A 21,430-nucleotide genomic window follows, 5' to 3' on the forward strand; every position below is an offset into this window, starting at 1 on the left:
TCTTGAGGTCCCGGGTTCGATTCCCGACAGAATAATACGAATTGAACGAATGTTTGTTCTCGGATCTTGAATGTTTAGTTTAATATGTATTTAAGTATGTATTTATCTATATAGGTATGTTTATCCGTTGCCTAGTACCTATCCATAGTACAAGCTTTGCTTAGTTTGGGACTAGGTAGTTGGTGTCAAGTGTCCCATGATATTTATTTATTCAACCTAACCTAAAGGGTACACAGAAGAAGAAGAAGAAGTAATATCGAGGTTCTACACGATGGCCCTGAAATAAATCCTGAAATATTTACAGTTTTAGAGTTTGCGAAATGTAAAGTTGCGAAATGAATCAGTTTGCCAAACGTTAGTTGCGAAATAAACGGATACCATAATAGTCGTTAGGTTAGGTTAGGTTCGGTGACCCTTGTTCTTCTATGTAAGTACTATCTAACTACTTAAAATAAAATAAAAACTTTTTTTTTACCGAAATCGTTCCAGACATTCAGGTGGTTCTGCAACACTACAGTAAAAAAAAGTATAGTGTTTTGATCGGATCGCATAGACATAACACTTAAATCTAACTATCGCAGAATTCACATAAAGCCTCGCTAACGACGTTATCATTGTGGAGGGGCCTGAAAACCGACGACGGGGAGACTAGACGAAAAAATTCGTTTCCGACTAGCCCTCGTACAGAGTATGAGTACTCGCGCGGGGTTAGCACAACAAAGTCACAGAATGGAAAAATTAACAAGGACTGTAAATTGTAACAGTTCTACAGTACAGTAAAAGTTACTGAATCGCCTACTAGGGTAGAACCTTTGCGCTACTGATATATTGACATTCTATAAATCTGCCAAGACAATCATAGTTAAATTGATTATGAAAAGGTCCCGCCCTAATACGCGATTCAGTTTCTGAGACTGTACCTACGTCTGGTGGGATAATATGAGAGCAAGATCTGATTACTACAACCATTTTGTCCATTAATCCTGCCACCAAGCAACAGTGTTGAGAGTAAGATATCCGGTGAAAATACAGGAATATGGGTCTTCTATCTTAACTGTCTAGGCTGGCAACGCATTGGCAATCTGATGTTACAGCGTCCATGGGGCCCATTTTTTTAGCAAATATAAACCCCTCGCCCTCCCGGTGATCACCCCGTATTATATGACAATCCCTCCTCCATTTCTAGTTTTCACTTACATAGTTTTAATATGATTTTAAAAAGTTTTTTTTTCTAACAACGTGGTATTTTGAAAACCTCCTTCCTACCCTTGTGTACTTTATGTTTATTTCAGTTGAAATGTTATTAACCCTGATAATTTTACGGGCCTTTAAATTAAGATTAATTCGTTTCCTCAACTACGTTTTATATCTTAATTCTTAGGAACTTCTCATCACGAGGCCTTATGTCCAGTAGAGGTGCACACTTTAGTTTTATCCAAGTTTACAGCCAATTTCAAGACAATGACAAAGAAATCGTAATTGCGCCACCAGCAATGGATAGAGGGCAGGACACGCAGTTAAACTCGTCGTTATTGCTTTCAGGCGGTTAGGCTGCAGATTCGCTCTGATTGCCGTGTTGGTACAAGTCTAGATCTCCGTTTAATTATAGTGAGAAGTGCTTCGTGATGTTTTGTTGGTTACCTATTTAAAGTTCATTTAGTGGTGTCGATTCCTACTTTATGTTGTTCTTCTTGTACTTTATGTATACCTACGTATTCTGGAGCATTTTTTTATACAGTACTTATAGCATTTTGTATTGTTTGTTTGTTATTTTGTGTGTGTGTGTGTGTGTGTGTGTGTGCGTGTGTTAAATAAATAAATTGTATGAGTTCAATGAGTTGACATCATCATCATGCACTCCCCATAAAACTTCCATTATGGGGGTTAATGGGAAGATTTATATGAAAATCTTAGCATTTTTACGAGTACAAGCATCAATACTTGCCCTAATTAATTCTCTCTGTGGCACTCATGCATGCATTCCCATTCTGTACGAGCATTCGCGATCCCCTCGCGATAGCACACACGGCAACTGCGGGGCTACTACGAAATTCGAAAATTAAAGTTCGTATTTTGACGTCAGCTGACGTTTATATTTAATACGAGAGTGAGAGGGACGGTACGATACGAACTTCTATTTTCGAATTTCGTGGTAGCCCCCCTGATGGCACCGGCGGTGACGCCAGCCTATACGTAATTTACTTAAAAATATGAACGACAATAAGTGCGCTTCAAGCAGTTTGTACTACATAATAAGACCATTTAGTAGGAAGTTCCAAAAGATAAAGTCATCCTGTGAGCAAGAGATTTGATCTTTTTTGTTTGGAGTTAGTTTCGTTTTTTTATAAGTATTTACGTAATAAAATATTGGAATAGGCTGAAGATACTAAAAGGTACTACTAGATGCAGAATACGAATTATTTTCTCATAATGATTAGATAACTTGGTACCTACCTAATCAGTAGCAAATGCATGCAATTTCAATGCACTTTTAAATGTAATTTATTGTAGAAATCAGACCTGCATGCGTAGGTATTATAAAATCGGTGGTAATTTTTTTTTGACATTCATAAGTGCTTGTTATAGCCTAAATAAAGATATTTTGGCTTTGACTTTGAATCTGTTTTATGAAAAAAAAAATATTTCAGGCTTCTGTTTTGCTAACAATGTTGATTTGAGATACAACATTTTCTTCGAGTAATGACGATTTATCCCTCTGAAAATGTCGCACTTTCAATTCACTTAGGTAGGATACCTACAATGACCTACATAGTTACAGGGACTCATATAATTTTAACCTTTGGTAAAAGGTGTGCTCAAACACTATTATTGCAATTGTGTTGTGACCAAGCTGCTTTAGGTACTTACTTTTTTTTTTTAAATAGTAATTTATACGTTTCTTTTTGTGTTTCCTGAATATAAAATGTAACCAGTTTCTGTTACACGGTAGGATAATGGAAATTGTTTCGAAGATAATTATTTAAGTTATATAGGATCATTTATTTTGTACAATAAAGAGATTAATATAAGTATCTATAACTTTAACAAAAAATATATAAAAAGAACACACTATCTAAAAGTTCTGCCCGTGGCAGGGTACCCATGACGCTGACCGCATTACCCGTAACATTACTTAAATCAATTGAATGAAAAATTAAAATTTCATATTGTGGATATAAAAGAAATCTTATATTATTTTATTTGATGATTGTGATCTGCAACTCAACTCGAACAGTCAGTCATCTGTTATGTCGTGCCGTCCGTCCTTTGTCGTGAAACTACTCCAATCGTCAGAATAAAAACTAGCTAGAAGATAAAAACTATGCAAACAGTTCTCATTTCACTAAAACAACCTCCCAACGCCAACATTAACTAGTATTAAGAACCTATTAGAGCGGGCAAACCCATTCATCAATCCCCAAGGGATCTGTTAACGGGTTTCCCGAACTGAAAATGAGTTTCCAAAATAAGTAAAACTTTTGGGTCTCGCACATACGACTACTGGGATTAATTTTAAAGGCTCTTGTTACTAAAACTGCCTCATTTAGAACTACATAAATATCAAGCTAAGGCAGTTCGTAATTTACATAATTTAGTTGGTCCGTTGTTTGACAGATTTATGCAAATAAGTACTAGCTTTTGCCCGCGGCTTCGCCTGCGTGGAATTCGGTAATCGCGCGCTGTTCCCTCGGAAACTGTGCATTTTTCCGGGATAAAAAGTAGCCATGTCACTCTCTGGCCCATAAACTATCTCTATGCCAAAAATCACGTCGATCCATCGCTTCATACAAACACACATACTTACGCATTTATATTATTAGTATGGATGAGACACGTTATCTAGGCTAGTTCGCGACTAATTTTAATGATAATCTTAGACCTTGATTGATACGTAAAACTATTAAGTAAGATGACATTTTAAATAGGCAATATGAATATATTATGTATTATTCAAATGATTATTTGCAAAGCTCATGGCACTCAGTGTTGCACAGCAGATAGATTGAAGGCGTTTCTGAAAGAGTGGCTTGTGCCTTAACATAATATACGGAAACGGAGGCCCTTCTAACTTGTTAGTGAGCAGCCGACACCCACACACGCACACACACACACACACACACACACACACACACACACACACACACACACACACACACACACACACACACACACACACACACACACACACCCACACACCCTAAATCGTTAAACGGTGAGTTTTGAACGATATGGCGGATATCCCTTAGCCAATTCATGAAATGGCGACTTTTCACGATATGCCTAGGAATTTCGTGATCTGGCGGATTTTACGATAGGCCGCCGACATAATATAATCTGACGTTTCTATAAACGTGTACATTAAAATAACTTCATCATCCGTTGAGTATATTTCCATCACTTAAATACTATATGTAAAAAAGTATATAAAAAGAAAAATCTTATTGAATCTTACTATATAAAAAAGTAAAATCTTATTGAATCTTAAGTTTTATCTGAAAATCCCTGATGCAATAAAAACAATACGTTCCAGTGGCTTTTCCTACTGACATCGTAACTTTCTCTTTGGTTCGATGTAGTTATTTACGAGCGAAGCCTACAAAAAGTGGAAATTATGGGAGATGTGACTTCACTAAAGCTGCCGACCCGTTAGTGTAAAGTGTATTTTGCAACATATTATTTGCGGGCTTATTTCGATTTTTTCTTTTTTTTTAACTAAAAATGTAGTTCTGTTTAAAACAGAAAAATACAAATATTCTTTGAGGTTTAACTTTTAAAATATACATAGTTGTCTTTTAAAAAAAGGTTCAAATATCAAGGTTCTGATCAAAAGGGCCTAACTCTTCCTTATGTGTACACTAATTATCTACGTTGGATTATAACTTTTTGTAGACTTCGAAATTTGAAGTCGGCTACCAAAAAATAAACGGGTAAAGAAAAAAAAAACATTAGAAACGTGTTTTTCATTGGAAGAATTAGAAGATATTTTTTCTTATTATGATTATGACACCAAAATCGCTTTTAAATTTAACAAAGGTCGCTAGGTAAATTGAAACCATAAGCCATCAAAGCAATATAATATTCTTATATTATTGGATGAAGGGTAATAGAAAGAAATAGGTATAAGTTATTCGAAATTGGCTTAATTAGAACCTAACGAAATATGATTTTTTTTTTTAAATTGTATTTTCGATATGGTTTCACGGGATACCTACCCGTAAAAGTAACGAATTTGGAGTTGAAATAAAAAATACAAAAAGACTCCAAAAAATCATCATTGAATTTTCCTAACGAAATAGTTTTGCCACAACAAAGCGGCTTAGTTCCAAAAGTTCGCATCAAAAGAGCTTAACTCTGAAAATGTATGGTAATTTACGTAAATATTTAGGTAGATAAAGCAATGTAAAGTAGTGCCATAAGATTTATGTCAACCTACTTTAATACAATATCGAAGATAAAATAACAATTTCTGAAATGGAAACCGTGGATTTAGTTTTCCTCGATTTCCCAAAAAGTTTAAAGTAGAAATAAGCCCTTTTGAAAAGACGCTCCTTGAACTACATAGTTATCAATCGTTGCAGAACTCCTTATTTCGTAAGAATTCCGCAAAATTTGTCTTTACTCCATCTCAATTTTATGCAGGAAAAATTTATGCCAAATATCAGTTTTCTGGGCGTCTACGAGTTTGAAGTCGGTGTTAAGGTGTTATTGCGTGAGTAATGATGTTTTTTTTTATTCGACTGGATGGCAAACGAGAAAGTGGGTCTCCTGATGGTAAGAGATCACCACCGCCCATAGGCACCTGCAACACCAGGGGGATTGCAGATGCGTTGCCAACCTAGAGGCCTAAGATGGGTTACCTCAAGTGCCAGTAATTTCACCGGTTGTCTTACTCTCCACGCCGAAACACAACAATGCAAGCACTGCTGCTTCATGGCAGGATTAGCGAGCAAGATGGTGGTAGCAATCCGGGCGGACCTTGCACAAGGTCCTACCACCTGCAAAACCGTTTGTTTCGTTCATTTTTTGCATAAGATACCTATCTCATTAAATTTAGAAGCCGTATCAAAATATGAAAAAATCTTTATACAACAACATTGTCGATGATAATTTCTGATCGGTACTTATGAATTGTCTACCGGTCGGACCGACTAAATCAAGTAAAACTAACCATTTATTGGAACAGTATAGTTTCGTGATTATAGTCCTATTAGTCATGGTTTATTTTGTTATATAAATCACCTAAAAACAGGCGCCGTGCCATCGCGTGACCACCCCGCCACGTTACCGACACCGATGTCATAATTCTGTGTCGATTCGCTCAGCCGTGACTAATGCTTATAAAACTTAGAATAATTACTTTTAAATTATTGTTCTGATCCTTTATTTAGACATTTTATGATAATATACTTACAGGTTCTTTATTGGGGTTGGTGAACTTTTGCGTGCTCCCGTGTTTACTTACTTTACCTACAAAATTTTGCCACTTCAAAAAGTTGGCGACACCAAGAGATATTTTGGTTGATAAGAAGAGTTGTTTCTACCTCAATCGCAATACTTATGTGTTTACTTACTTAGTGCGGAAAAGGCTATTGTTTGATTTTGACATACAAATTTCATAAGGCCCACTTTTATCAGTTAGGCACTATCTCTTCCCGTGGTTTTACACGTGTGGAAAAATAAAAAAATGCTAGCTCTTCTTTGCGTACATCTATGACCTTCAAGGAATAGTGTCTGCCAAATTTCAAGTTCCTAGCTCCAGTGGTTTACGCTGTGCGTTGTAGCTGTCAGTCATATTTTAGTCAGTCCTTTTACTCTTTTATGGTTTTAGAGATGCTCTACAAAATAAATCGCTCATATTTATTAGGTACTCACGTAAATCAAAACTCTATTCAACTGTCCCTTTCTACTGACAAAGGTGACTGGGTTAAAGCACCTTACCTCCCGCGTGCCATCTTTCCTAGACACGATAAAACATACGAAATCCGTCGATCGCTAACAATCCTGCAGGGACGCACCTGAAGTGCAGAACTGGAAATTGGAAACCGTAACTCAACAAGTATTAGGGGAAGGAAAACTCCGCTGCCGCCATCTGTAGGCCTTATCTAAGGCCATAAATACATGGAACCCCGGAACGAAGGAGTACGAATTATGGCCCGGAGGTACGTACGGTGTAATGGATAATTCATGCACCCTCGCCACCATTCGGCTCTAATTTTAAAGTATATTTCTTTTGTCTGTAATTATTTTAACCAATGTTATGTTATGTTTATGATTTGGAACAATGGTATGGAATTTAATTTTCGTTTGAAGGACGTTTGTTTGAATTGTTTTGTTAGGTGACATTATTTTTTTTTACTAAGTCATTAGTCTCTAAAAGATTTTGTGTTGCCTGCACCATTTGCTCTTAATTATTATTCATACAAGACATATTCAGAATAAAACAGACATATTTTGTCCAATATTTGAAAATGTCGAATATAAATTATTTTCAATTCAGCAATATCACGTTTTTGACGTGTTACTGTTTGAACATCGACCAATGTACTGAAACATTTGTCAAGCTCAATTACGAATTCTTGAAAAACAATAAGGGTCATCAGTGAAACGTATTATTACTTTACAACTGATCGAAGTTTTTCACATTTTTTGTGATACCTTGTTCATTTATATTTATTTTATTTAGTACCTTCATTATTATATCACCGTTTCACTCAGTTTATAGCTAATATCTGTTCGAGCGGATGTCTATTTGAGCTTTAAAACTGAGCAATTTTTGGCAGTATAAATTCAACAATTGAACATCATAAAGTTTCAATTGTTTCAATCATCATAATAATCATTCTAGTTATAACAATGGTCTTTCAGGACCAATTTAGGTCAAGGTTTCTGTTTCAAAACATTCGGCCATAAATTGTAACATCTACCAGCTGTCATAAATTCAAGTTGCGCAAACTAAATGATCCGAAAGCAAACACTTCGCTAATGCGAGATAATTCTTTATTTATGGCTGTAATCTGTGGGATCTTCGTGTTCGTTTGCTTTTGAACTAAGATGAGTAAGACGATGTACGTACGTTTTCTAGTAAGTAGCTCAATATTTCGAACTTAATTTCCTGCTAAAATTTCAGATGTAATCTCAGTAAAACCTTGAAAAACATTATTAAATTTAATAAACATGAATGAATCGTTACTTTGTTATACAATACGATTTATTTTTTTCAGTCCAAAATAACGAACATAAAAAAAATGTAAAATAGGCATTAAGAAACTAAAAATGCAACCCTAGCGTTTGATCAGTTTAATACTCATTTCCGTTAATAATATCAGTTATTTAACTTCGCAGGCAACCTCTTAAGCGCACCACCATTCTAATAAATGGATTACCTCCCTAATTTTTCACTTCAAACCCCCCGGAGACTGTGGCAAATAAAACAAAAACAACGCGACGTTCATTTGTTTTTTGTCACTACACGCACGAGGACTGAAACGAGGTTGTTTATTCGAATGAAAAATTTGTATGGGCACCGATCGAAGTTATGAATATTGTAACGCGTGAGTAGTGTCAGAGAAAAGTCTTTATGTCCTACAAGATTTCAAAACAAAATGTATTGTTGTGTTGTAAACAGTTTCTGTTTGCTTGCTAGATTATTAATCTCGTGAAAAACACTACTAAGTACCGCAATAACACCGTTCATAAATCTTTTTTTTTCTGGTTTCTGGATGACATTGAGGGCAGCTTCACATTCCTAAAACAAAAAAACATCACCAAAAGGAAACAAAAGCGGCATTCATTTGTTCCTTGTCACTACACACAAGAACTTTCACAATAATGACGTTTCTTACATCTCTCGCAATTTTTCTCCGCTGTCTCCGCCACTTGACTCCAACAGAGGGCTCTCTCAAAACAGCCCTAGGGGAGTGTTGATTAATAAAGGAAATAAAAAAACTCCGAGAACGCGGTATGATTGAAAGGAGTCACGTTTTGTAGAGGGCTCCGAAATGAATTCTGATTTTCGGTGATAGCGTACATGCATTAACCGAGTCATTGACTTTCGGAGTGCATGTTCTAGTGTTAATATGATGGCAAATGTCTCGTTTCCTTAAGAACATTGCTTGCCGCTAACTTTTTAGTAAATTATGGGAATATTTTACTTTTAAAAGTACTTTGTAATTATTTAAGCACTAATTGAAAATTGCCATTGTAGAATTATAAGTTTTAGTCCTCTTTTTAACCGACTTCAAAAAAAGAGAGGGTTCTATGTTCGACTGTGTGTATTTTTTTATTCGATATACAAACTGTTAGACATCAAGAAAACTTAAGTTGCAATTGTTAGTGAACAATTGAAGGGTCCACAGACAGAACGTGTCTAGTCACCTAAGCAACTTTTTGAGTTATAGCGGTTTGAAAGTTAGTCATCACGAACAATTACTATGGTTACCATTTATTTAAAAAATAAAAAAATAGATTTTATATTGTTTTCAGATTATTTCAGAACTCTACATTTTGGCATTAAAATCTCATTTAAAAAAAAAAGTGACTAGACATGTTCTTTCCGTGGACCCTTCAATTAAACTCTACCACTTCATCGGTGCGGTATCTGACTTAGTACCTGCTTAACAATAATAAGGCATAGGTACGTAAATAATAATCAACCCATTACCAATCTGACCCTACATCTACGTCTCAGCATCTCAATTTGCATTTCTACCATTTCATTAACTTAGCAACCCAACGTCTTAACCTTTTAACCTCACAAATACTCAGACAAGAGGCGTCATCTAACACCTGGTGTGAAATGCAATCAAGTTTAATTATTACGGGTATTAATAACAAGGGTGCACTCGGGGGCCCGTTGCCATAGCAACGCCCCTTTGGACGCAGCCTGCGAATGTAGCCTGCATTAATATGTGTTTAGTTATTTACGAGTACAGCTGATTAGGGGTGTAACTATTATGCTTTCGCATGAAAAGAGGATGCGATAATTGTGAATATACTAATGCTTGATCGATACTTTTTAATCAACTTCAAGAAGGAAGAGTTTTTCAATGTTTACTTTGGAACTCCGCCATGTATTATTATAAGCCGATTTTTAAATTTAGTTTTTTTTTAAAGAATATACTTCTGAATAGATCTCATTGTCATCAAGTTAAGATCTAATGAGTGAATGCTGGGGAAATTGCTAAAACAATTCAGATAGTATTATTATAGTATAGTATAGTAGTGTATTATTATAGTAGTTCGTGCATTTGGTTTTGGAAATAACCATTTGGTGAAGCGGAACTGATGATAAAGCGAAAAGAGAACTCCTCAACAATTGACGTCTCTGCATTGTAAAAAGCAATATATTTTATAAAATGTGGCGAGCAGTTGAAATAAAGTTGTTATACATAACTTAAATTAGTATATTAAAAACAAGAACTATTTTCTTTATAGGAAAAACACCGATTCGATTTCTTTTTAATAAAAAAAAAACGAAAATAAACTGAAATCTGTAGATTCAGCAAAAAAAAGTGTTCAGTGCGCTACCACAGAAATAAATCAAATAATGTGTGCGCTACCTACTTAACAGTCTGAATACGGTGCTAATTTAAATTTCACTTCACTAAAAGACAAGGTAAATTGCAATGATTTGCAGCGCAAGGTCACCTCAATACGACATTTTTACGAAATATTAATAAAAAAATAGAACATTGTGAAATATCTAAAATAATAAATATGCGACACCTCGTATGCGCACCGTTTTTATTGCATGCTGCTTAAAATACGCAAACGGTGCGGCATCGCAGTGACGTACCGTAAACGTCAGGATTTTATCGCATGCTCTCCACGGCATCTCCAGGGCATGCGCATACGATGCGTCACTGCGATTCCGTAGCGTCACCGTTATTCAAGCAGCGGTGTGGCCGCTCCTTTAGTATTCTGTCCTGTCGCACATATTGGGTAAGAAAAGTGCCGTATCGAACGTGAGGATTGATACGTACCTACATACGATATCAAATTTATTTAACTTTGATTACTGATAGTCTATTTCTTAATAATATATATGCTATTTAGGAAACTGAGCGTTTGAAACGTAAACCAAAAATATACTTGTAACTTCAATAAAATAAAACCTTATTACCTACGCTATGACAATTTCATACCAACCATTGAGCTCCTCAGTTGGATCTTTTAAATCGATCAGTATTAAGTAATTATTCAAAACACTGAATAGCATTGGGAATAAATTTAAAATATGCATTTGTATTATCGCAACAGTTAACTGCAAAATGATCCTGATAAATGAAACCAAACAGAAAATGTACTGCTTTAATAATATTGTTGGCTGCTTAACGATGTACGTGGTTAGAAAATCATTTTGAGATTTTTTTCAATACAAAATGTACATTATAATTTTATAAGTTCATCTAAATTTGCAATGGTTCACATTTGGAATAATGATTTACTACACACGATAAATAAGATTAATAAAATTGTATAAGAATATCAAACATTTTAAAAATATGTACAAAAACAAAATCAAAATTATACTATATCACAGTCACTAGAGAGAGATGAAAACTATGTATACCTACGTGACGTCACAATATGGCAGTCTATATCGAAAACACGCTCACAAAACTACATTCCTTATACCAGTCAACCACGCGAATTTGATGATAATATCTCAATTAACCTTCTATTGTGGTGTTTTAACTAAAGAAACTGGGGATTACATTGATAGACAAAGCATCTGCTTTCAAATTGAAAATCTGTAGGTATCTATGTTATTTTTGAGACCTCTAAAGATCAAGCTAAATATTGAAGCTATTGTTTGAAAATATTTTTTATCTCGCGGCAGTTATCTTCATTTACTTTCCTTCAATATATGCGAAAACATTTTATACATAGTATGTACATTCTTCTATAGTTTAATATTGCTTGAATTACGTTCCTAGTGATATTTCGTTACGGTATAAATAATTAACCAAAATTAACTTCGATACGTATGTCCTGAACAACCGGATGCCCCTGAGTGATTGGTAAATGCGTGCATTTCTCGATAGGGAGACTCTCTGTTGACAACGAAAAATAGATCAGTAGGTTGTAATTCTTTCAGTCTTATTAATCAATAAAATCAAAAGATATAAATTACCTTTCATATGGAGGTGGAGGTAGAATATCACAAAGATTCATTCTACAGTTCTGATCGCTCGTTCCCTCACTAGCATATCTTGGATCTTGAGAATTATTCCTAAAACTGTTTTCCCTACCCAGCCAATGCCATTGAGGATAATCATATTCGACTTCAGTGATTGCCCACTCCTTATTTTCGTCGTGATGGCTCGATGATCTTGAATGATGTGTTTTACAAGACGGACAGTCTTCTATAGACATGTCTTGCATTTCATCAACCTCGTTACCACATTTGGTCATTTCGCTGTAGTCTTTTGTTAAAGTGGAACTACTGCTTCGACAACACGTGGAGCATTCTTCGTTGGAATATTGATTGCTTTCCCCAAAAGACCTGACCATGCTGTTGTCATAGGATCCTGGACTGACGGCGCATTTCATGCATGAATCTTCTTCTGTGTGTACCTGTGTCATTATCATAATAATTGGATTGTTACATGTGTTTAACTCAAACTAAAAGTAAGTGACACCGTTGGTGGGTGAGACATTACCGGATAATTTAGCTCTGTATAAATGGCACTGGATGCATATGGTTCTGGTGGAACCCTCCTTTGTTCTTCGTGAGGCATCATACCAATATTATTGGCGTGTTGTGGAAGCGTATATTCAGCTTCCATGGTCATTGTTCCCGTAGATTGACCACCTATAAAAATACGGTATTATAATGGAAGATATAGTTGATGTGCTACTATAAAATCATCAGTTATTTTAAAATAAAATGGAACTTATACCGTGCAATAAACTTTGGTGACAGTTCAGAATTTCAATTCTTGGTTCATTTGAACCTTCAAACACTGGCCGTTCTCGTAGCCAAACAGCTTCCTTTGCCAATAAACACTGTTGAGCATTTGATATTGCTGTTCCTGGAAGAAGAACTTTATTCAGAAAATAACTAACCGTTTTTGTTAACTTGAAACCCAAATAAAGCACCCTAAGTAACTCTATTTTGCTCACCATTCGTATTTTGACTTTTCCTCTGCTTTGAATGGCGACGTCTAATGTAAACAACCGTCCCGGCGGTCGCCACGACTAATACTAATAAAGTAAAACAGAGCGCCAGTAACCAAGTTTCTTGGAATATCGACAATATTGCTTTGTCTCTAGCCGGCTCCGTTCTGAAACAAAACAAGCTTTACAGTGACCACTTTGTATCTGTATAGGTCAGATTGCAGAAATATTTAAAAGTACGAACATGATTAATTTATTTTTCATTTAGAGGTGTAGGGATGTGACGACCCCATCTCAGAGTGGCTTATGGTGAGTTATAGGTGCGTGTTGACACCATGAAACTGAGACCTCCAGACACATATGCGCTTACACACATTCAGCTACCCACCCACCTCTAGTTTGCCTTGGATGACCGCCTAGAGTGGAGCGCAAGAATTAAATAATCAAAAGATGGATGTGTTTCCGTAAGTGGCGAGCTGGATTTTTTTAATAGGCAAGTAATAACGTCACATCACATGTAAGCCATTGAATTCCTTAAATATTTTGAAGCATCTGCAGTGTGAATATGCCCGACTAGTTAAATCAAACAACCGCCGGCGCGCATCGAGCTGTAGTGTTCCCAGTACTTACTGCACGTATTGCCGCTGCGTGTGCGTGGGCAGCATGTGCAGATGCGCGGGCGCGCTGAAGGGCCCGTGGCCGCGGCGCGTGACGGCGGCGGCGCGCGCGCTGTAGCGGCCGCCGGCGCGCAGCGAGCTGGCCGCCGCGGCGCGGGTGCGCGCTCCCAGTGACATCTGACCCACTACCCGACCCCCCGCACTACCTCCTACACGCACCTCAATCTATAACGATCAAATAATAATTATATAAATCACATACCATATACATGTGTATAACCTTGTAATTAATTAAATGCAGTTAGGTACACACATGCATAAAAAAAACTTCCGAGTATTATTATGCTCTCACACACAAAACTCTAAAGAATGATTTTGAAGTTCATTTTGTAAATAAGTAAGTACCTACACGTCTATTCTGTTAATCTTGCTGAAGCAGCTCTCACATTGTATCAGCTTAAAATGTATAAATAATGAAGAATGACAATGCATTTACCAGGTAACCAGACAGTTCACCATTCCACGTGTGTAGCGGAGGTGGATCCCAGCGAATCCAGGCAGACGTCGCATTAATCACTCCGGCGGTAACGCTCTGTGGCGGCGCTGACGGCACTACGAACATACGGAACTTTACCACTTAGCAGAGAAAACTTAATGACATTACGACCACAATATTCTGAACTAGGAAACAAGAAACAGTACTTATATAGTTTCTTACCATCTTCTTCGGTGAATCCAATTTTTAAATTTGAAGGCTTGCCGAGCAAGAGTTTGTAGAATGGCATTATAAAAATGTCGTATTGGGAGTAAGCCATCAATCCTGTTAAGACGTGGCTAGATGATCCGCTGTTATGAACCGTTGTGATTGAAAAGTTTCCAAATCTTGATTGGATTACATTATTAACCGATGTATTTGACGGCACGGTATTATATAATTCTATTAAATGTTGTTGGTTTAGTGATGTCCCATTAAACCAGATTTTAACTCCTTCCAAATATTCATTATAGTCAGTCATTACCTGTAAAATAAATATTATTTTGTTGTTTACTAATTACCGCAACTTTTCTTTAAACATTTTTTATAGGTTTGCGTATGCACTTACTTCCCATACAATTTTCATAGTACTCGCAGATATTCCTTCAACTCTCCTCAAGGTAAGAACATCTTGCTGTAAATAGCGTCGCGCTTGAACCAATTCATACTGTGTCATCGGTGGATGGTTTTGGGGCTTATTTAGCTCAGTATATGGAGTTGATGAGTCTAAATCTGTATTAAAAGAATTTGCTTCTCGTCTTAGTACCTGAAAAAAAAAGTTGACCAGAACGAAGTTTGATGGTCAGTGTAAGCGTGTTATAAGTCACTATACTTAGCTATCAAAATTAATTTATCTTTTACAAACCTGTAAAGTTGCAGTATGCAGAGAACTTCCTGCTTCACTGACAGCTACGCAAGTCAGTCTGCCAGCGTGACGAATCAATACTCTATCCAAATACAAAGTACCGCTACCTTGACTAGCTTTTGGAAACACCAATTCCTGTAAAGATAATATTATTAGAACCATTTTTAAATTGGGTCAAACAGGTTAAGTAACAACAATTTTGTTTTAAATGTGTACCTGAGATCCTTCCATGGTCCAAAAAATAATTGGTTTGGGAGTACCATCTGCCTCACATGGAAAAGAAACCTCCTCTCCTTCCCATGCAGTCTGATCCGAAGGCACTCGAGTAAAATGAGGTAGGGCTAAAAAAAAAAGTGTCTGTATAAACAAAGCCATAGGTCATTTTATTTGTGCCTACGTCTACGTAATGTAGACCAATACTGAAAAGTACGTGTCTTTCTTACAATGTATAGTAAGTATGGCACTAGCACTGCTGGATCCAGCTTGGCTCTCTGCTCGGCATGTATAGGTGCCTCCATCCGATGACACGACCCTGTCTATTCGCAGCGAGCCTCGGCGTATAATGGCGTACGGAGATAAAGTTCCGCTCTCTCTAGACCATGTGACTGAGACGTCTGATTCAGGAGAAGCCTAAAAGGAATGAATGACAATTTTGAACATAAAGTACACTTGTTATGTCTAGCGTGTTTCAAAAGAGCTTATCAAACAAAGTAACATGAATCGATATGCAAAAGTCGATTGAGTCATAAAAATAACAAGCACAGGATGCGAAAGGTGAACCGGAGCTATTACTATTCAAAACAATGTTATGCGGCAGCTACTATGTGACTTACTTGACAATGAAATTCAATGTTTTGGCCCATCAACGCCGTTATGTTATTGGGTTTCACCATGAAATGTGGTCTGCGTAACACAAGAAGCGTCGCGGGACGTGATTGCCTTTCGCCCGCCGCGTTCGATGCCACACATCTGTATACTCCACTGTCTGCTGGAAGACTTTCTAGGATCTTTAAATTACCTCCATCTAACAATGATATTCTGAAAGTAAAAAATACTTTAATTAAAGTGCTCCCATGCACAAATCTAAACCGCCTAATCAAATTGCATTATCAATTGATTATTTTGGAGACAAGCAAATTATACTAACTATTCTTTGAAATTTCTCTGTTATTATAAGAATGGATCTTAGATCCAAATAACTGTGATTTACGGCATTCACGTAACCAAATGAATTAACGTTTGTTTACAAGCATTTTTATGGACGATTCAATTTGTGAGATTAACTTTGAACATAACTGCGACATTTTCGCGTACCTACTATATTTCTTACAAAGACAATGACAGCATTTAATTTAAATTTAATTTAGAAATTTCTCTACTCTTCCAAAGGCTGATTTGTGTGATTACATTGTCCTAGTGTTAAGTACTTACCTGCCACTATTAACATCTACATCGACCACGTGTCCATCTTTGGTCCAATGCACAGATGGTTCTGGGGTTCCTTTTGGAGGCAAACATTCAAGAAACGCTTGCTCCCCACCAGCCACCTTGACGTCACGAGGCTCCATTCTAAAGTCATCGCGTAGAACTGTAACAAGGCTCTCTTGTAATTTCAAATCAAAATACGACATTTCATGTGATTTGCACATCACAAAAGGTTAAATGGAAAAGTCGACTGTTGCGAATTTAGTGTCTCTTAATAATTCGTGTACTTAACTATTGCTTTCATTTTATGTAAGCCGGAAGTATCTTTCTGATTTAAATTTTTCTTTGTGTAATATCAATTGAAACTTATACCTATTCGAGTTACGCTCATCATAAATATTCACAGACAAATCAGTTTTTAAAAGCTATCAGAATTAAATCATGGTGCAAGAAATGTAGTGTGAGTTGCGGCACATCGCAGTCAATATTATCGACCACTTCTACATTCATAGCCGCGTGGCCACGCAATTTAACAAAACTTAAACGTTATTTCTGGCACTGTCTAAATGGCCCTTTAGTTCTATAACATATCTGAAATATTTATTATAAATTTAGAAAAAAAGGATAATCTATATAGAATTTATTTGTTACTTTGTGAAGGTCCATATCAATGAACTTAAACATTTAGTACTTTTTCTCAGCCGCAACTTTTAGATGATTGGTAATAGTAATTGATAATTTATCAATTGAAATTTATGACAAACGATATATTCGGAACGTTAGTTTTATGGCAGTTAATGTATATCCACCAGCATGATTTTAAGGGTCGCTGTATTTTTATGTCATATATGACCCTTAGGTCCTACACTAGCTGGCCTACTCCGAAATTCGAAAGTTTAAGTTCGTGTCGTTCGGTCCCTCTGTCACATATACTATTTAATGCGAGAGCGAGAGGGACGGTACGATACGAACTTGGATTTTCGAACTTAGGAGTTCGCGTCAGTTAGCGCTGCTCATACTATTTTTCAATAGACGTTCACCCGCTCCGTGCAAAGCGTCAGCTAGCGTCGGCCCTTAAGGACTCTACCCATTACACCGTGACATACCATGACCGTAAAAGCAACGTGTCTGGCAAAAATATATCCTTTGTATCGAAAAGTATGACACTATGCCCACTAGCACGCTTCATAACCAACCGTCGCCGTCCCGTGTTGTGTATGCGTTTGACATTCCGTTATTGACACGTTCCTATTACGCTCATAGCATGATACGGTGTAGTGGATAGAGAGCTTTATTAAAAAAAACCGTTTATTTCAGACCTTGACATCCATATTAGGTGTTAGTTATAAAGGTTGTTAACTAACTAAAACACAAATAATAAGTGGCTGTCTTGGAAGGATATCTGAGACGTAGGTGTCAAGGTTGTAATTTCCTATTTGTCCCTTCCAATCTTCTTTATCCTTACCAGCTATGGTGAGCGTCGCGTTCTTGCTAACGGCCTCCCCGACCGCGTTACGCGCCACACACCAGTATACGCCCTCGTCGTTTTCCTTTTTTCCCCGCATAACCCTAAATGCAAACAAATACGTTTACTGTGGGGTGTTTCATTAGTGACTACTTCTTAACTTGTATTGATTTACTGCACGTGTAGGTTATGATTTCGAGTTTTAATAATTTGGAACGGGTAATACCTACGTACAGTCCAGCTTCAAGCCTCCTTTATATTTATTTAGCCTCCTTTAATAATTTGAAACATTTTCAAATGTGCCAGTACTGCGACAAAGTACGAAGGAGTTGAGATATTTTTGGTCTTGACTATAATCGGAATATACTCATCCGGTCGTACCCACTCAGAAAATATTTATTGTGTTGGAAATTATGTCGATTAGGATTTTATCCAATTCTTGTCTCCTTCAAAGTCGCCAAATACCTTTACGTAATGAATCTTAAACTTGGACTAATTAGTATGAAAATTTGTTTTTAATATACACACACTCAAAAAATTAATAAAAGAATCAAACACATTACTGAGTATGACGCACTATCAGTAAGACCCCTATAAATTATATTTGTCAATGATATCATAATGACGGTTGTGAGAGTGGTGCAAGCGATCAAATTATTTAGATTTAGAGGGTACATTGACCAGGAGCAGTTAGGTGTAATAGGCTATTTGTCCTAAAATAAATATAATTAGTCCCTCGATTAAATTATCAGAAAATAATTGAACTTTCATTGATTATCAGAAAATTTGGGTGTGATGTCGCGGGCCTCCACTCCAGAACTTTGACACGCTTCCAAAATTTTCTAATAATCTAATTGACGAACTAAATTGTTTTTTTTTTACCCAGTAAACTACCCAATTGACAAAGCAACTCGGCACGGTGAACCAAGGGAATAAAGCGCAACCAGAGAATAAGTACAGTATAGTAGGTACAGTCACCAGCACCAATATCTGACACAACAAAGCGTGCACTCTATTTCTCTATTTTTTTATTTGTTTAATTTCTTTGATACGACTTTATTTCTAGGGCCGGTAGGACGTGTCAGATATTTTTGCACGCCCCGCTGTGATATTAATGCAGGTGACTGTACAAGTGCACACCAAAAAACTGCACAAAAAAAAAACAAATCCGCTCTCAAATGCTGCTTACCTAAGAAACAACAGTCCATCCTCAAGCAACACCCTATGTGGGTGGTCTGTGGGTGCCAACGGCACTCCATCCTTGTACCACTGTATACTCGGTTTGGGTTTGCCCTCAGCCACACACCGCAGGGTAGCAGGTTCGCTTCTCCCAACTATCGTGTCTGCAGGGTGCTCCTTGATGCGGGGGGCTCGGCTCTGGGCTAGGGAAAAAGGCCCTCTGGTAATCAACTAATGGGTTTTTAATTTAGAGACCATTACGGTCGTAATGGTCAGTGTGTGTTTTGATAAAAACAATTGAATGTCGTTGATTTGTTTAGAAATTGGTTGCATTAAAATATGGAAAAAAAAACATAATTATGTTTCCATAAAAAAAAATTGAAGGTCTCATTAAAAAGTAAAAAGAAAAGTAAACTGTTCAACTGACTAATTCATCTATCTATGAGTTCAAAAAAAGTGAATAAAACAAATGAGAGTCAAAACAATGAAGGACCATTGACCGCTTTATCATAACGAGGATAATAATAAACAAAATGAATGCTCGTTAATTCCAAATACGTAATGTAAACAAAAACATAATTTTAGCTTAAGTTTACTCTGATCTATTAATAATTATGGTAGGAACTATTGTGGTAAATTAAAGGTAGATATTATCGAACCGCAAGCCATATCTATATACATCAACCGCTGCCGTTGACGCCATTTTGTGGTAAAAAATAAAAAATATACTCGTATACATACGTATCTACTTAAAAAATATATAATCTCTACAAAAATACAGCAACTTGAGGGTTTTCTTTTTGTAAATTAAATTATGTAGTATTTTGGATGCATAAACTACATCTAGTGCTACCCATCACGATTTGCCCAGGTATTGATAATGTACCTATCTACATAAAAAAATAGACCTACATAATTGATACAATACAATACAATGACTCTTTATTGTAGGTACACCAGAAATAGTAAGCGATACAGAAAACAGGTACACAGAAAGAAAACTACAAGGTACAATGGATGTTTATTTTATGATCCTCATTTAAGAGGAATTCTGAAATACGGACTAATTAAATTACCGTGTTAATTGAATTGGAATGTTTCACACATTTGACATGCATAATCAAAATACAGTAGCAACATCATTAAAATATTATAACCAGGCGTTATTAACGAAACAGGTTACCAAATCTTTAGTTTCTCCGACGTCATAATACCTAATCAAACAAAGTTCAACCAACCAATGACTCACGGTAAGTAATCAAATGAATGCAAAGCAAACAAACGAAATGAGCCCCATTGTAGTCTGATTCATTTGTTTTTGTGCCGCAAAAGTTTTTTTTTTTCACTTACCTTTTGTGACACAGGGGAAGACGAGCAAAAGATGCAAAAGCACGATCCCGTACTGGCTGCGTTTATCAGCTTTAATTGCGCCCGAGACCATACTGATTATCCTCACTTCGCACTGCACACTCATACATAGTTAATTGAGATAAAATCCATTTTGCACCTCTAAAAGTCACTACTAAAACTTAAGACTAGTATAAAGTTGTAAAGTATGAATGCTTCATAGTTTTGTGTGGGATCGCGATGTGTGTGGAATGGCGAGCGACACAAGCTCCCCGTTCGGCGTCCTGGAGGTTACTGCCCCCCACTCTAGTTGTCATTTTGCGCCGACTCCGTAGCGTCCCCGTAAGCTTTTCTGCGATTATTAAGCTCTACGCTTTCCCGAAAAAGCTTTTGCCTACGAGGCCGTATTCGGAGTAGACTGATGACAGCGTAATTACTTTAATTTAACGATCAATGTGTCGCTCAAGTTCAGAGTTCGAATTAAAGCTTGTCTGCTGTCTGTTGGTAAATACAATGTTTCTAAACTTAGTCGTACGGGTAAATTAAGGGAAAAAAAAGAATTGGTTTCACACAGGCAATTATTAATATTAAATGTGCTTTACATTAAGTATGTACGTATTGTTATAGCGGAGAGCGGAATAGCATTTTTAACCTGTCATAGTGACTTCTTACTTATCGACTTCCGATATACATACATATATCGATACACAACATAGGTAAAAGCTGTCCACGTATTTTTTTTACGAAACTTTAATCTGGTATCATTTTTGAGACTGTCAAAATTGACAATATTGTCATTCTAGCCCGACTTAGATAATGATGCCCGGCTTAGATGATTTGATTTGATGATATTTAATGCCAATCTGGGCAAAATG

At 36.5% G+C, this 21,430-nt stretch overlaps 1 protein-coding gene across 2 annotated transcripts; it reads right to left on the reverse strand.

The window, feature by feature from the left end:
• Window positions 1–11,296: 11,296 nt before the first annotated feature.
• Window positions 11,297–20,864, reverse strand: LOC141434004 (neogenin-like). Of its 2 annotated transcripts, none has more exons than XM_074096200.1 (17): window positions 20,559–20,864; window positions 19,219–19,411; window positions 18,030–18,133; window positions 16,571–16,727; window positions 15,973–16,177; window positions 15,583–15,769; window positions 15,356–15,480; window positions 15,140–15,274; window positions 14,843–15,040; window positions 14,458–14,758; window positions 14,236–14,351; window positions 13,753–13,964; window positions 13,129–13,289; window positions 12,906–13,037; window positions 12,666–12,817; window positions 12,137–12,579; window positions 11,297–12,056 (listed from the first exon to the last, which is right to left on the reverse strand). In XM_074096200.1, exons 1-17 carry the CDS (start codon window positions 20,680–20,682, stop codon window positions 11,975–11,977), a joined length of 3,027 nt encoding a protein of 1,008 aa, XP_073952301.1. In that variant the 5' UTR covers window positions 20,683–20,864; the 3' UTR covers window positions 11,297–11,974. The 2 variants fall into 2 exon arrangements, with proteins under 2 accessions (XP_073952301.1, XP_073952300.1); XM_074096199.1 differs by having other exon boundaries at window positions 12,906–13,049.
• Window positions 20,865–21,430: the final 566 nt, after the last annotated feature.

Source organism: Choristoneura fumiferana, chromosome 13 (genome assembly GCF_025370935.1).
Source record: "Choristoneura fumiferana chromosome 13, NRCan_CFum_1, whole genome shotgun sequence".
NCBI classification, from domain to species: Eukaryota; Metazoa; Arthropoda; class Insecta; order Lepidoptera; family Tortricidae; genus Choristoneura; species Choristoneura fumiferana.